The sequence below is a fragment of the Mycteria americana genome, chromosome 4, assembly GCF_035582795.1.
Source record: "Mycteria americana isolate JAX WOST 10 ecotype Jacksonville Zoo and Gardens chromosome 4, USCA_MyAme_1.0, whole genome shotgun sequence".
NCBI classification, from domain to species: domain Eukaryota; kingdom Metazoa; phylum Chordata; class Aves; order Ciconiiformes; family Ciconiidae; genus Mycteria; species Mycteria americana.
The window spans coordinates 57,443,908-57,461,308 of NC_134368.1; the positions used below are offsets into that span (position 1 = coordinate 57,443,908).

At 42.4% G+C, this 17,401-nt stretch overlaps 1 protein-coding gene across 2 annotated transcripts in view; it reads right to left on the reverse strand.

Annotated features, from left to right (window-relative positions):
• Positions 1 to 17,401, reverse strand: part of SLC39A8 (solute carrier family 39 member 8) — a 67,677-nt gene that overhangs the window by 24,827 nt on the left and 25,449 nt on the right. The window contains exon 1 of one of the 2 annotated variants that reach the window (XM_075500653.1): positions 2,125 to 2,614. In XM_075500653.1, the coding sequence (XP_075356768.1) occupies positions 2,125 to 2,328 (204 nt within the window). In that variant the 5' untranslated portion in view covers positions 2,329 to 2,614. Of the gene's footprint in view, positions 1 to 2,124; positions 2,615 to 13,350; positions 13,417 to 17,401 lie in introns of those variants that run through there. The other variant, XM_075500654.1, reaches the window with a different exon arrangement.

Here is a 17,401-nt window from a genome sequence, read left to right on the forward strand (position 1 = left end):
TATTATTTACTTTCCTCCGTAGAGAATCAGTAGAGCTTAGGCCTCTGATGCCTTCCAACACCAAAGTTAGATTAGGCCACTTTGTATCTTCTGTCATAACCAGTAGATACTCTAAATTATAAACTTGTAAGCACAAAGAGTCACAGTGTTCGAAAATGATCATGTACGATTTACTTGGTATGAGTATGCATTTGCATGCACCCCCTGCCTAAAGTCATTGATACACCCAACATCTATGAGGGATCAAAAGCCAGGAGGTAAAATTCACTTGCTTAAACGGTACTAGCTGACGGAGCAGCCGTAAGGCCAATTTTAAGAAAGAATACACGTAACTCAGCAAAAAAGTATACACTATTTCAGTATGGTACTCTAGATATTATTCAAAATGGACACAACTAGAACAGGCCTGTAAAAATACTTGTTTCAGTTAAACTTCAAATGATTTGTGAGGAACATGCATTTACAGTAATAAGAGCATTACTTTTTTTTTCCTCTGTAGCCTGTGCCAAAGCCTGTGTACGAGAGCTACGTGCTTTTGCAGAGGGAAAACCTGAAGGACTGAAGAATCTACTCATTTCTATGGCCTTTCAAAGAAAGCTCCTTTTCATAGCCATATTCAACACTGCAAACTTGTATTTAGCACATGTGGCTGGGAATGTTTATGTTTTTAATACACTGTGTTGGAACTGTGTTCAATTTGTGAGATTTGAAAGCAGTGACTCTGGCAAATATTGCCATGCTTATACTGAATACTACTTTGATTTCAGTGGCATTAACTCCCAAGTAAACCTTTGGTAAGGGCAAAGACATCAGAACTGCACATTTTCTAAAACAAAGGGCGCTTATCCAAGGTTTGTCTCCTTCACAGAACAAACAAAAGAGCTACTACTCCAAAAGTAAAAAAAAATTCTCAAGGTCCCTAGAAGCATGCCTCTTCTGTTTCTTAGGGAGTTGAACCAAACCAGAGCAAACAGTCATCCCTGCTTTCCTTTCATTTTTGTGACGGACTTTGCGTCCCTGATGCCTGAGCGCAAGAAATCGCCGCCAGCCTCAAGACTCCCTTTCAAGGAAACAAGCTTAGTCTAGGACACTACAGAGATATGAAATTACATGGACTTTAAAAGTAGCAATGAGGTCTGAGTTTTGTATGGAGACAGTAAACAGGGTAGAATATTTTCATGGTTCAAAGCTGCGCCAGGGGAGGTTTAGACTGGACATTAAGAAGCATTTCTTTACCGAGAGGGCGGTCAGAGACTGGAACAGGCTTCCTGGAGAGGTGGTCAATGCCCCAAGCCTGTCAGTGTTTAAGAGGCATTTGGACAATGCCCTTAACAACATGCTTTAACTTTTGGTCAGCCCTGAATTGGTCAGGCAGTTGGACCAGATGATCATTGCAGGTCCCTTCCAACTGAAAAAGTCTATTTGTACCTCTAAGAAAAGTGGTATTCCAATGATGCTTCGTCAGTAAATTAAATATCATTTTAAACAGTTTTTAGTAGATGAATTGATGGGTGTACAATTTTGCACTCAGATGAAAGACGTGAAAATTTATGAAAAAGTTTCTTTACACAAGTAGACGTGTCTATAATCAAGTCTGCGCTATCACATGACAACTGTATTTTAACGAGTCCCGAAGATTTGCTTATACAGCTCTCAGAGGGAAACAGCAGCTGATTCTCATACGCTTTTTGCTGTTGTCCAGATGCTATTTACCCAGGGAAAGTGCCAGTTTAAGAGCTGAGCAATGCAGAGGTAGAGCTAATCCCACGGGCAGCCCCGCACTGCAGCACGCAGCAGCTCACTGATGGATGGCAGTTTCTCCCCTCTCGCGAGCGGGTCTCGCCAGTGGACCGGTACCTTTGCCCGAAACCCGGGCCCAGCGCCTCAGCAGACCTTTGCTCCCGCCCTCCCCGCTTCGGTGTGAGGAAACGCGATGCCGACGAGATTTAAGAAAGTACGGGGCTGCCCACCCGGCTCGGCGCCCTTGCTCCTGGACGTGCGTCTCCAGCCCAGCCCAGCCCAGCCCAGCCCAGCCCAGCCCAGCTCTCACCACCGCCGCGGAGCCGAAGCGGCCCCCGGACAGACCCGGCCCCGCCGCCACCGCGCCGCGGGCCCCCGCGGTACCTGGTTGTGGTGCAGGTGGGTCAGCGGCAGCACGGCGCCCAGGGCCGGCGCGGCGCCCAGCTGCTGCAGCAGGGCGGAGAGCTGCCCAGCCGACAGGCTGTGGTTGGCCCCGAAGACGCGCAGCACATCGTCGGCGAAGGTCGCCGCGCCCGGGGCGCCCCGCGCCGCCGCCGCCGCCGCCGCCGCCGCCGCGCCTGTGAGCATCTCCGGCCCCGCGGGACGCGGCGAGTGTCGCTGAGCGCCCAGCACGCCGCCGCCGCCGCCGCCTCTGCCCACGCGCCCGGGGCTCTGCGGGGCGAGAGCGGCGCCGGCCGGCTCGGCCCCTCCCCGGGGGGCGTAGCGGGCAGACGGGGCGGGCGGGCGGCAGCGCGGCGGTGCTCCCGCGGCTCCGGACGGGGCGGGCGCCGCTCCCCCGCCGCGATCCCGCTGCTCCTGCGGGAGCCCCCGGCAGGGGGCCGTCCCGCTCGTCGGGCCCCGCCGCGGTGTCGGGCTGCTTACCGAGCGCCAGCCTAGTCCCGCCGGCCGGGGATGTGCAGAGGGCAGCCGCAGGGCCTCCCCGTAACCCCGCGTCACGGGTGGGTGGACGGAAGGGTGGCACGGGGCTGTCCGGAGACGGCCCCACGCGCGGGCAAAGGGGGAGACCGCAAAATTCCTGGCTGCTGCCAGCCCCGGCCCAGGGGCCAAGAGTCACAAAACCATCACATGCATCCATGGAGGCCCACAGTCTTGCCTCAGCTGCCCCCAGTGCTGTTTCCAGACGTACAGCTGCCGAGCTGAGCCTGCCCGCCTTCCCCTCTCCGCCATGCAGCGCCCTCCCCCGCGCCCGGGCCCCGCACCCACCTGCCATGACCCACGAAACGCCAGATGGGATAGTCGAGGCCAAGGTCCAGGCCCAGGCCAGGTGCACAGGCAGGTCCGGCCCCACCGTACACACCTCGCCAACAGTATCTCCACCGTCGAGGCACCTGGACCTTGGAATGAGCTGTTGGGTTGGCAGCCAGTTAGGCAACTCGCTTTTCTCAGGCCCCCTCCCTCCCACAGGTTGAGACATGGATCCGTGTCTCGTTCACTTTTTTAGGAAGGTTTAATGCACACAAAAAGCATGTGATTTTATGCATCCTTTTTAACAAACAGGTTGTTTGTAGTGACTGGTCACGGGTGTACTCCTGGGGGCTGTCACTCAAGTGGCTTAGATAAAAATCCTCACGTTTCAGGACAGCAGCCATGTAGTAGCAGCTCTGGCTCAGGAGAGATGTGTACTATTAACAAGTTATTCTGTAACTGCCTGTTACAAAATTTCTTATATATCCCTGTACTGGGCAGAGATAGCATATTTTTAAAATGATGTATTTTTTAAACAGACTCTCATTTAGACCTCTGTGAAACTGTGCTGCACTACATGAGCTGAGACACTGTCCCTGATTCCAAATTTTCTGAAACCAGAATTTTGCACTGTGTGTGCCAAGCAGTCTGGGTAACAGCACTATGAAGGAGGCATGGTTAAAGATACTTCACAAGCAGCGGAACTCGTTTGGATAAATTCTTTATAAACAACTTCCATACCGCAAAGCATCTAGCAGAAAAAAAATGCCAGCAGCATAACCCACTACCAGGGGTGAGGGGGGGGGGGGGGGGGAATTCTAGAGAGAGCTACAGTCATATAAATTCTACTATTGGAAAACCTAAATGTTACTCTTTCGGAATTAGAGCCTGAATACTTCATGCTTCCCTCATACTTGCTTGGTGGCAGCTAAAACAGATTTTAGCTAAACCCGGCACAATTTAGCTGCAGGTTGTTCCAAATGACAGTCCCCATCTGCACTGGTTATACCACCAGCCGTGGCTGAAGATGCTCCACCCTACCCACCTCTCCATTTACATGTGCATTTTGGGTCTCTTCCAGAGAAATGAACACAAGATCTGTGCTGCTAAGGGAATCACAACATTCTTCTTTAGGCAGCAGCTATGTCAGTAGCAGAACTGGCACCTCCTATACTTTCTTCTTCAGTGTGTCTATTTCTAAACACAGCTCTAGTAACAACTGATTATTGAAGGCATTCTGAAATTTTAAAAAGTCCATATTTGAAAAGTGCCTTATGACCAGTAGATAAATCGGAAACAACTGCAAACTGGTTAAAACAGGTAAATCAAAACAGGTTGCTGTTTTGATCAAAAAGATTTGTCAGTCCTCTGTTGTGCAGGGCCAAAGGGTTAATCTCAAAATTGATTATTTTAAGACTTCCTTTTTATCAGTAACAGAAATATAAAGGATTATTTAAATTAGTGTAATTAAACACACTCATATTTGCATTAGTTCTTAGGCCCATATTTGCATAATGCTGAAAAGTTCAAGGAATTCCTGGATAATTCCATTAAGAATTATTCTCTGTTGCCAATCCTCTGCAGAATGAAAATCTTGCTCTATTTCTGGGAGACAGCCAAAATTTTTCCTCAAGGAGTGATACATTCATACTGCTCTAGTTTAAAAGAAATAAAAAGTTTCTAAACTGAGTGTTACTGAAAAAGACTGCAAGAGCTAGAAGGGCATACTTACTGTTCGTAAGATCGGAGGTCATGTATCTTTCAAACTGCATATATAGCACTTGAAGGACTACTCCAGATTTTGTGTATATTCTTGTGATGTACAGACCCAATCAGAAAGTCTGATCTTTGTTCATGTCAAATCTGATAAAGCTTAGCCAAATACTAACAGAGCCAAATTCTCTTTCTCAAACTGAAAGAACAATCTGTTTGTACACTGTAAACCAAGTATTTCCCAACAGTACTTCATGGTCCTGATTCACTGTGGTTTTGTTTCCTGCTTTTCTTACACCTGTGTAAAGTTACTGTCACATTTAAGCCACCACAAGGTGCCAGCGCACCAGATGGTGACTGGCAGCGGGCAAGACGACACATGATCAGCTTCTCCGATCTTCTAAAGGGCCAAATTCTCTCTGAAGTGGGGTTTCTTTTAGGAAATGCAGTGAAGCTGTAGCTAAGTACACCAAAGCTAGCATGATTTGTAATCATACGTGTTATTTACTTATCTCAAAGGCAGAAGAACCCTCTCTGTTTATTGTCATTCAAACCAATCGAAATAAACCTATTTGAAAAGAGCAGTCATATTATAATTGTGTCATTTGGCAAGTAAAATAGACACACCCATCCCTTGTATTAACTTTTGCACCATTTTTCTCTCAACTTTTAGTTGGATTAACTACTTAAATAGGATTAAAAATTATATCCTGTAACTAAACACCCTTGAATGAAATGGCATATAGCAATGGATATTTCTAGCGGAAGTATCTAGGTAGATATGTAAAAATACTGGAGTGACACCTTTTTTCACATATTTTCCCTAAGTAATTCTCTTCACTGTGGTTAAGTGAATTCCCAGAAGTTCTATTTGTTCATTTTTAACTTGGCCAGGCAGACTCTCACTCCCACTGTAAGGGAAGATCAGGTTGTGACCACCTGAGGAACCTGAACATACGTAAGTCTATGGGACCTGATGAGATGCATCCCAGAGTCCTGAGGGAACTGGCTGATGTAGTTGCCAAGCCACTCTCTGTATTTGCAAAGTCATGGCAGCCAGGTGAAGTCCCTGGTGACTGGAAGAAGGGAAACATTGTGCCCATCTTTAAAAAGGGTAGAAAGGATGATTCTGGGAACTACCGACCTGTCAGCCTCACTTCTGTGCCTGGGAATTCATGGAACAGATCCTCCTAGAAGCTATGCTAGAGCACATGGAGGACAGGGAGGTGATTCAAGACAGCCAACATAGCTTTACCAAGGGCAAGTCCTGCCTGACCAACCTAGTGGCTTTCTACAGGGGAGTTACCACATCAGTGGACAAGGGAAAAGCAATGGATGTCGTCTATCTGGACTTCTGTAAAGCCTTTGACATGGTCCCCCACAACATCCTTCTCTCTAAATTGGAGAGATATGGATTTCATGGGTGGACTGTTCAGTGGATAAGGAATTGGTTGGATGGCCGCATCCAGAGGATAGCGGTCAATGGCTCAATGTCCAGATGGAGATCAGTGATGAGTGGTGTCCCTCAGGGGTCCGTACTGGGACTGGTGCTGTTCAGTATTTTCATCAATGACATTGACAGCAAGATCAAGTGCACCCTCAGCAAGTTTGCAGATGACACCAAGCTGAGTGGTGCAGCTGACATGCCAGAAGGACGGGATGTCATCCAGAGGGACCTGGACAAGCTGGAGAAGTGGGCCTGTGTGAACCTCATGAGGTTCAACAAGGCCAAGTGCAGGGTCCTACACCTGGGTTGGGGCAATCTTCGGTTTCAATACAGGCCAGGGGATGACGTGATCGAGAGCAGCCCTGAGGAAAAGGACTTGGGGGTACTGATGGACGAAAAGCTGGACATGAGCCAGCAATGTGCACTCGCAGCCCAGAAGGCCAACCGTATCCTGGGCTGCATCAAAAGAAGTGTGGCCAGCAGGTCAAGGGAGGTGATTCTGCCCTTTACTCCATGCTGGTGAGGCCCCACCTGGAGTACTGCGTCCAGCTCTGGAGCCCTCAGCACGAGAAGGACATGGAGCTGTTGGAGCGGGTCCGGAGGAGGGCCATGAAAATGATCCGAGGGCTGGAGCACCTCTGCTATGAGGACAGGCTGAGAGAGTTGGGGTTGTTCAGCCTGGAGAAGAGCAGGCTGCGGGGAGACCTTATAGCAGCCTTCCAGTACTTAAAGGGGGCCTATAGGAAAGACAGGGACAGACTTTTTAGCAAGGCCTGTTGTGACAGGACAAAGAGTAATGGTTTTAAACTAAGGGAGGGCCGATTTAGACTGGATTTAAGAAAGAAATTTTTCACTGTGAGGGTGGTGAGGCACTGGAACAGGTTGCCCAGAGAGGTAGTGGAGCCCCATCCCTGGCGACATTCAAGGTCAGGTTGGACGGGGCTCTGAGCAGCCTGGTCTAGTTAAAGATGTCCCTGCTCTTGCAGGGGGGTTGGACGTGATGACCTGTAAAGGTCCCTTCCAATCCAAAGCATTCTATGATTCTATGACTCAAACACTCACAGCCACTATATTTTAATTTCCAGAACCTCACAGTCAAATAAATTACAGATTAATAGCATGCCAAGATAGATACTCAGTTTTCAGTATTGCCAGCTCAGGAATTTTGCAGTTCTCCTCAGTTCTGTGCTCTTGCAAATACTGAAAGGGAATTCAGGGATTAGAGCTCTAGAACACAGTCAAAGGGCACTGTGAAGACTGAAAACCACAGAAGCAAAAAAACCCCCATACTTGGGGTTTGGCTTAAAAATCTTAAGATAAAAAAGCCTGAATCTCATCAATCTGCAGATCTTGACCCATTTTTGAAAGCTTGAGTTCATAGAACAGCACTAGAAAGATCTCCTCATGTATCATAGTATGAAAGTTTCTGAAATTACAGAATTAAAAGGAATCTTTCCTTTAAGGCACATTGTCCAAAATATCTCGTATTGGTACAGTAAAACATTCAAAGGGAAAAGTGGAATCTCAAGTTTTACAAAAGAGTTTGAGTCTGTAATTTGAATAGTTTAATAGTGAATTACAAGTGCTAGGGGCATGATATGGACCTCAAGGTATGAGAGGTATAATGGCATTGCTATGGTAAATCAATCATAACTTGCTTCTTTTCTGAGGCTGCATTACCAGTACCATTTGTGTATTGTTTACTATCCTGAGAAGCTTGGCTCATGCAAAAGGTTAACATTATGCAATAGATTACACCCAGCAAGAGGTATTACTTGTTCTACAACCCTCCACTAGCCAGTTCATTAGTGCTCTCTTTGTGAAACTGTAAAATAGCCTGTTTCTCATAAGAAATGTGATCCATTTTCTCCTTAGGACTAAATATTGTTTAAGCAAGTATCTTTAAAAACAAAATCTCTATAATAAAATAATCAGATTAAAATCATCACTGCTTACATTTCAAGTACAAATATATAGGGATATTTAAGGATCTTCAACCACAACAAGAAAAAGAGTTCTCTTTAATGGAGATATGCAGATGAAATTCTCTTCAGTTTATAGCTGCTCATTAGAAAACTAAGCTTAATAAAATTCCACTGACACTTTAGAAATACTATCTGTCCCCACCTTGTTAGTGTAGGGTCAAGACTATTTACATCATATTTCTAGTGTCAAAGCTTAAAGTTGTTTTGAATCTATAGGTTTGGCCTAGGGGTATCTCTAATTTTCAGTTGGTAAACAGGCTTCTAACCTACAAATCCAGTAGCTGTTGGGCTACAGCTTTGGATGGTATGAAGTGAGCTAGTGCCTGGAGAGCTGAGCCAGCTTATAGCAGCTGTGGGTCATGACTCAAAGTACCCAAGATAAGTGTGTGGACAGATAGCAAGTAATAAACTTTCTTAAAAGAGAGCAGTATTCACCGTGAAGACGAATATTGCTCGCATTAGTCAAATAATATAAAAACATACAGGTTTTTTGCAATTTTGAAAAAAATGAGTTTTTAAAAAAAGGAAAAAGACACTACACATTCTTATCAGTAAAACTTAATTTCATAAGCAAAGGGAAGTTCAGAAGTTTGGAGTTCTTTTTCAAAGTAGCCTTATTCTGAACTGTAGCATTATAAAAAATAATTTTTACATTTACAAATTCAAAGTGAAGCATTTCAGCCATTCTCCCCAAGTCTTGCAAACACACTTTGAAATTTAAATTTTCTATTGTTCTAAAATTAGATCAAAACCAACCTTAAAGTCTCAAAATCATTAATGAAACAATTCATGTTTTGTAGGAACATGCCTAGTAGTGACCTCTTACCTGGTGATGACCTTTAAATCCAGCAGAGTATCCCAGGGGAGGGTCAGTACATGACTGAAAGCTACAAGCCCAGATCGTATTGACGTATCTGCACTGAATTGTATCTATCTAAAGAACAAGGGTTACCACAGAATAAAGGAGAAGCAGTCATATGTCAATATTAGTATGATTAGATAAGCAGAGTAATGTCAGCAGGATGTCTGAGACACAACACGCTGGTGTTGTATTTTACAGGCTTGATTCTGCAGGGATCAAGATGAACCCTGTAAGAGAGCAATGCTAAAGCAGCTGCAGGAGTCATTTAGGTTTTTTCCTCATAATCCAGCAGGGTGAAAAAGTAAGTAGTTTCTGGGGAGGGACCAGAACAGCCTTACCAGCTCCCATTACAGGACCCAGGAAGAAAACAATTGTTCTGAACACTTTTCTACATCAGTGGCCTTCAATACATCAGTCAGTTTGTTTCTTGGAAATACAGCTGCTAAACATGCTTGAATAAGCAAATTCTTTCTGAAAACACGAAAACTCAGTTCTGAGTTTGCAAATCATGTCAGTATGCTTAGCACATCTCCAAAATAGGTGCTGTACAGGCCCTTGGGATTGGCAAATGTGCATTGAACCCAGCTTAATTTTTCAACAACTACTACTATGAGAGAGGGGAGAAAAGGTGCTATAAGATAGAAGACATCTTACTTCAGAGGAAAACCACAGTTGCAGCTAACAGTTTCCTAGTTTGGGATGCACTGAGTTACCATACAGAATCAGGCCCTATCTGCCTTCAGTCACTTCTCTTCTACACACTTACTTAACATTGAAATTGTAAAAGTTCTAATTAACAGACAGTACTCCAAGCCTTCATGAATTCTTAAGTAAGTACTGTCGCCATGCCAAGTTTAAATTCAGGATATACTTAAAACTGTGGTGCTTTAATCTATTAAAATAATATCCCCCAAATGACAAGGATTTTAAATTTGAGACATGGCTCTCAGTCAAATATTAGTTCAGTCATTTGGAGGATATTACTTGAACACAGAAAGCATCTCAGTTTTAACTCCATCCTGAATGTATTTTTGGGTCTAACTGCAGGTATCTGCAAGTAATAAAGTGCGTTAACATGATTTCAAAGATATTTTGTATCATTGTGTTGCAAGACCAGCAGCATTATCACAATGGAGCACCAGCATTGCATGCAGTTCATGACAGCTTTTGAAATCTCTGTGCTTTCATGAACCAGTTACAAATATTTATAACTAGATTAATATTCAAACTCTGCCTGGCATGAAAACAGGTTTTGTTTTGTTGAAAAGTATTAGAAAATAGGTTTGCTAAAACTCTCACAACTCATAATTATGCTGTAGAATACAGCCACAGGATGCCTTTGAGGCTAGATAAGAACTAAACAGGACTGAAATAGGATTGAATATTCATATTGATAATCAAAACATTCAGGTACATCAGACAGGACTTTATAAAACGAAAGAGAAAAGGGTATGAACCCTTACATAGAGGTATAACAGTTAGGTATGAGGTTGCCTACAGACAACCTTACCAAGTTTGGATTTCATACACACCAAGGTGAAGCTGCTAATACCATACACAGAAGGAGCACACTAGATCAACCAAAGGCAGTTCCTATTTCATCTTGAGGTTATTCAAATTGAAAGCATTACATGTAGGAATTATTATGGACTTAGTTCGCACAACAGTGGAATCCATTTCCATGCTCATTTCACTAAATATGAGCATGCATAAACACAAACAACAGAGATGTTTAGAATATTCTACCACTAAATACTTTATAGGAAAATCCTTAACATATGCAGTCAGAGGTACAAGGACACCCATAGGCTATGCACAGCACTTGAAACCTAGTGTCTGAAGTATCTAGTAAAGAAAGAAGAAAAGAAGATTATATTCAGTGTTATTGTAAATAGAATTTGCAAATTTTTTTAAAAGTTATCTTAGGAATCTGAAAGCTATTAGTAACTTACGTACTTCAAGTATTTTTAGAATGCTTGTCCCTTAAAGGAAAATATACACAATTCAGTGAAACAGAGAGCTCTTACTGTTTTCGATGTTCTGTACATTTTCACAAAGGGCATGTATGCATCTGACTTCAGGGATCTAATTGAGCTGATGCTTGTGTGCCAGAAGTCAGCGGACTGGAATAAGCCCTGCCAAAGGGTAACGCTGACACGAGGTCTTCCTTCAGCAATTAGAGCAGAAGCACCGAACAAATACCTGTTTCAGTTGCATGTGTAAATCAATAAACAGATTCAACTTATGTAACAGTGTGTTCTAGAGCTCACTAGAGTTTATGGGAAAAAAAGCCCTTCTCAGAAGGAAACGATACTTCCAGTAGCAAGTAGCTTTTCATCAGTGTTCATTAACTGGTTTCTCCTTTCTCTCCCCAACAAATTTTCTAGTCAAGCAGAATATTTCAGCATCCACCCTTCCCACAGTGCCCTCTTTTCCAAAATATGTCACTCTGTTGAGCAAAGTATGAGAGGATATACAAAATTCATATATTCCCCCGGCATTCTCACTTATCACTATAGAGGAAAGTTGTGTACATGCACAGTGGCATTTCAGTATTATTTGACTAATGTGTCTGCAACAGCCTTTGGCAGTATGAAGTATAAGTTTGAACCTTCTCTCACTGGTACTCAAAGTGCCAAAATGTTAATGGAACAGTTATTTCTGACAAGCAAGTATTTAATGTATATCTGTCTAGATGGTGGTGGTGATTTTCAGATTTGAATGCTTACTGTTTATGTAAGAATTTCGAATGCCATTGGTAACTTCATCACGGCACATCTGTTTTAAGAGTTCTATTTAGTGCTGGAGTTGGATATTACAGCATGTGTGTGTGTGTGCATGTTTGGGGTTTTTTTTGGGGGGGGGAGGAAAACCATTTGTAAGTGACAGCAGATTCTTTTCATATTCAACTATTTTTGCTTTAAAATCTTGTACTCTCATTTAGGCCTAACGCCATTAAGCCTAGCTTACTGAGGTAGGAGTACTGCCAGATCTGCTGAGTAGTCTTTATACACAATGTGTACAGAAGGCCAAGGCTGAAGTCATGAATGTACCAGAGCATTAATTTTAAAGGAGTCATGAATTCACAGAACCAGAAAGGTTCTATGGCTAAAAAAAAATATGCTTTAAAAAAAAGGTTTTGGAAGCTGTATGTTAACTTATCAGGTCTGAATACTAAAAAACCTCCACAGAACCATTGCCTTTGTTTACCACAATTCAAACATGGAAATGAGTGACTCAAACCTTAAAAAGTAAAAAAAAAAAAAAACCCCAACAAAAAACCCAAACAAACAAAAAACACCACAACCTTCCAAAGTATTTACTATCAGTTGTGGAATAGAAAGTGTTAAAATGGCTAAAGTACAAACATTTGGCAGAGAATACTTCCTGAACAAGTTACAGATTAAAAAAAAAAGGCTCAGGGATTTGCACCTGCGGGTCAGATGAAAAAATTCACAAAAGAAATCAGACAACTAGTTCAATACCATTAACTTAAGGAAGCTGGCTGCAGAAGTGTTTGATAATTTTACAGCTCAATTCACACATTGGTTTCTTATCATCCTAACCCTAAAATGCTGTAGAGGATTTATAGTCCCTTAGCAGTTTCAAAGGTCTTTGAACACTAAATACATTGTGTTAAGTCCTTTGAGTCAATTCATGCTCTTCTGGTATAAATCAGAGTAGAATCTCTCTGGCAAAGCAGAACAGAGGATGAATTAGAATCACAATTTACAAGTCAAAAATTAAGAAGTCCCACAGTCTCCATTTGCTTGCCCTACAAAAGGTGTCCTCTCAAGCAAGCCCAGCAGGAAGAAAAGAAACATAAGAGTTCAGGTCAGCTTGTTGCCCGTTTTTGTGAGCTTGTGAGGCAAATGTGCGGACACAGCATGTTTCCAAGCTCTAGGCTGCAGAAGCAGACAATAAATTGCTATAGATGAGGAAATGGCCTCTCTATACCCACCTGTGTAGCTGTCAAAGTATACCAACATGAATAGATTATAAAATTATTGGAAATTATTTAAAAATAATTCTTATTTTTTAGCACACAAATATGGGAAGAACTGAAAAACTTTGTGAGCAAATGCTAATAACTGTAAGAGAACCAATTAAAAAAAAATGGCCTTAAGCAACTGCCCTAGAAATGGTTCATTTTGGGGGTGGGTATAGACCACCACATGATAGAAGAGCACAGCACAACCAGTGAGAAAGCTTCATAAGTAAACAATTATCAGTCTACTGCTCAACACCACATGGTTGTTGAGATTCCTAACATAGTTGCTGGTGGTTAATTATGATTCTTGAGGAAAGAAAGATTCACCATCTAATCCCTGTAAGTAAATACAGTTTCAGTCCTCACTAAAGGGCAACCGAAGCAATAGTTCAATAGCAATAGGCACCTGAAGTGTGACCTTCATCTGAGAATCTCAAGAACGCTGAGTTTAACAAGCTCATCTTCCCAAAACCTGCAGGTGAAGGAAATACTACATTAGTTTTTACAGGTTGGGAAACTTACAAATAACCACGTTCAATGATTTAAATGCAAGCAAGTGCATGGAATCCACTTTTTTAACTCCTACTGCACACCGTCCCCTCTTGCTCTATAGAGCAGGTCTTGTACCAACACTATTCAACAAGGGCAAGGCTGTGTATAGGATTAAATTCCTAAACAAGAGAAGCAGAAGAGGTGAGCTCAAAATTTGTGAGGCATGTTAAGCACTTTATCAAGACTTTTGGTTTGTTTTTTTTTTTTAAATAAATTCACCTCAGGACACAGAAAACCCTGTTATTTAAGGATATGCTGTAATTTTGTTGCTTGGGAGTGAGGAAGCAAAGTTAAACATTGGTTCACAACAACGTGGGAGAAGCACTAGTATCTCCTATTTCTATCAACATATTACTTAACTGTGGTAAGATATGACCCTCCCCAACTGTTCCAAACTTTTAGCTGATCTCTTTTGTAGGGAAAGCATTCATCACTAATACCTGTGAGATAAAAGACAGGCGAAGGATTTTATGTGTGGCAAAGCTGCCATGTCACTGAAACGTCTGTCATCAGGTCAAGTAGCAACTGCTTAAAGTGTTTAAAATTTTTGTTGTGATGAAAAATAATGCTTGAATTATAGATCAGTTATTAAACATACAATACATTCAAAATGGATTTGCTTATACCTATCTAGGTGACTGAAAGTAACATCAATAAAATTCAGATAATTTAGTGATAAGTATACATACCTTTGTTTACAGAGAAGAGATTCTGTCAGTGTCAGCTAATAAATATTGTGACTATGTACTTAAATACTTGCATCTCAATACTTCCATCTTCTCAGACACACTATTTTCCTTACTGTTTATAAAGCAAACCTTTCCCCTCTCTGTCCACTTGACTTGGTAGTAAGTAATATGAGAGTGTTTGAAATTCGAACAAAAAACCTCCTTGTCCTGAGAGTACAAGGGGCGGAGGAAGATGCAGCTAGAGCAATAGGTTGTTCTTAGTGTCTTACGCCACCCCCTTTGACAAAAGCCAAAGGACAGGACACTAAAGAGGCCATTCAAGGGCACCTATTCCTGAGTCACTTGTCTCCAGCTCCTTCTCCATACTTTGTTATGGAGTTTTCTGGCAAGCGGACTGAAGGTTGAAAGTTACATCATTGTTTGTCTTTTTTAAAAATAAGATTAGACTTCTCTGAGACATTTTGATGGCTATTACAAATACAGGAAAGAGGTGTTAGCCTTATGATGGAAAAATGTAATGATTAACACCTGCCCTAATACTACTCACATGCAATGGTGACTTTAATGTTGGCAAGCAAAGGTTGTACCTATACACAACTTCTCTTTTGGTCTTTTTAATGAAGCAATAGGATTTGACTCCTTGATTATTAAATATCTGGCCAGGATATGGTTCTCATACACAAATTGGAAGCAGACAGGGGTTGATCATAATGCTAATTGAAGAAGAAGAAACTTCATCTCCTCCCACAAGATTCAAGGAATAACTAACTTAATATTAACTGTGGAGTTATTCCCACATTCCAGTATGTGAAAACAACTGTCAACACTGAAGAAAGACTGTGTTAAACAACTGAAACACTTCCAAATGACTTATCCAAAATAAACTTCCATCAGAAAACTACCATGAACACTTACTCATCTTAGCTCTTAAAAATGAGCAATTGCTCGGGTTTTAAAGCCCTTTCACATTCTTGAATTGAAACTTCAGATTTTACATTATTTTAATTTAATATCACTAACTACTACTGTGTTTAACACTGAACAAACTAAGGCTTTGCCTCACTAAAACCAAAGGAAAACTCCTCCCATCTTAAGAAGAGCCAGGATTTTGTAGCTTATCTTATAAGGAAAGGACTGGACAAGGATGGGGCACTTTCTCTCTCTCCTCTCTTTAATTTGTAAGGACAAATAAAGCTGTTTAGAAAACAAAGCAACAGAGCTGCAGTGTAAGGCCTAAATCAGTTTCATCATTTCTAGGAGGTGCCCAGAGCCAGCAGACAGGCATGGATATGGACAACAGAGCAGTCATAGATGGCTGTTAGAAGACAAAGGGACAGAGAGGAAAGTCAGGGACGTACATCAACAAAAGATCTGATAAACAAGTGTGCTGCTGAGCAGGGAACTGGAATCACCCTGAGAAAGTCAATGCGGTGTTACCTTAAATAGTGTTCTCACTTGCTCCCTAGCAAGTTGTACAAAATCAAACACATTTCATGCAGTAATGCCTCATGACTACATTGCATTTTTAATTTTAATCTATACGACACTTATTTGCTTTTTTAGGGCATTACCTTTTAGTCCTGTTACAGCAAACCGACAGTATCAGAGAACACATGGCACAGCTCCTGCCAAGAGGAGGACATTCACAGCTGTCCTCTTGGCCTGCCCCCACTCTTGAATCCCAGCACCCTGCTGATCAACAGCAAGGGTTGCGCCCATGCAGTTTGTTCTGCTCTGACAGGTGCTGGCGTTTGGCAGCACTCCCAGCCAGCAGACAGTTGCAGAGATATGAAGACTTGGCTGCAAGTCAGAAAGCCAAGCTCATGGAAAGCATGGAATGATCCAGAGGATGCAAATGTGTTAAACCCCTTCTGTCCTGGAACAGCCAAAGGCTGCTCTAAACTATGCTGGCTGCCAGCAGTTGCAGGCACTTTTACAGAGCTAGAATACCAACAAGAAAAAAATCATTTGAAATTAAGCATAGCCAAATATTTACCAGAAAACCTAGAGGATGCCCCTTAGTTCTTAATCATCTTCCAGCTCATGACACACTAAATTATTTGAGCTGCCCAAATCATGCTGTCTGGATTAGTTGAAGCTGGCTTGAAGCAATACACCTACAGTCTTTCCTCTAAACGAAGTCTAGCCTCTCCATCCTCCAACATCAGACACCAGCCCTCCACTTCCTTTGGGAATTGCAAGGGCTGTTTTGCTTCTATTGTTTAACAATTGTGTCCCTACAGCTTTAGTGCTACACCAACAGGTAGGACTCCTTTGAAGCTGCTATCGACACTGAAGACAATCCACTTGCAAGACAGCTTTCTTTCAATTCATTGTGTTTAAATGCTGAGGATCCCATGTGTAAGCAGCACACAGAGCACCAGGGCAAGTTATTTTTCCTTCTCCCTCCCTCTGCCTCCCTCTCCCTGCTCACACATTTCCAGAATATCAGCATAAGAGCAGTCCTCAAGTAGTGAGTTTGGGCTAAACTTAAGCAAGAAAGGATAGTTATCAATTTAAATGGCTTTGTATCTCAGCTTACTAAACTAATGTTCTTGATTACACATAAGCAGGGAAGCTCAAAGTGTGGTTACCATAATCAGGGAGAGAGGCTGTGAGAAGTTACTTCATGTCTTCTCAGCCAACTTTATCTACTTTTAGCACATCACCTTCCCCTGGACTGATGCTATTCCTGCTTATTTACACTAAACAAAGAGTTACATTATCAGGAGACCTATGCATGTAGCCTACCAAACCATAGACAGATTGATTCTCCATAAAATTTGTTAAAATTCTGTTCGTTTAAAATTCTGTCTGTTTGGGCAGGGCTTTGCCGTAGAAATTTTCTATGCATCATAGAGAAGCGGCACATTGTTGTCAGGAAAAGCACTGTATGCTTCTTTGGTCAGAACCACACTAGATTATTTGCAGCTACTTGAATATTCCAAGAAGATTCATCAAAGCAGAAAGATTTTGTCCTTCTAAGACATACAGATCAACATGGATACTTTTATTCCAAAATCATACATGCAGCTTGCACAAATGTAAAAACTACATGAGGTTTAGGACAGTATGAACATGGGACTTGTTGACTGGGACAACCTGAGACTCCATATGGTAGTCTTAAGTTACTCTAGAGCCATAGAACTGCATATGGGACAGAACTGTAAAAGAAATCAGGGTAAATATAGACAGATTGTTAGGATTTGTAATATT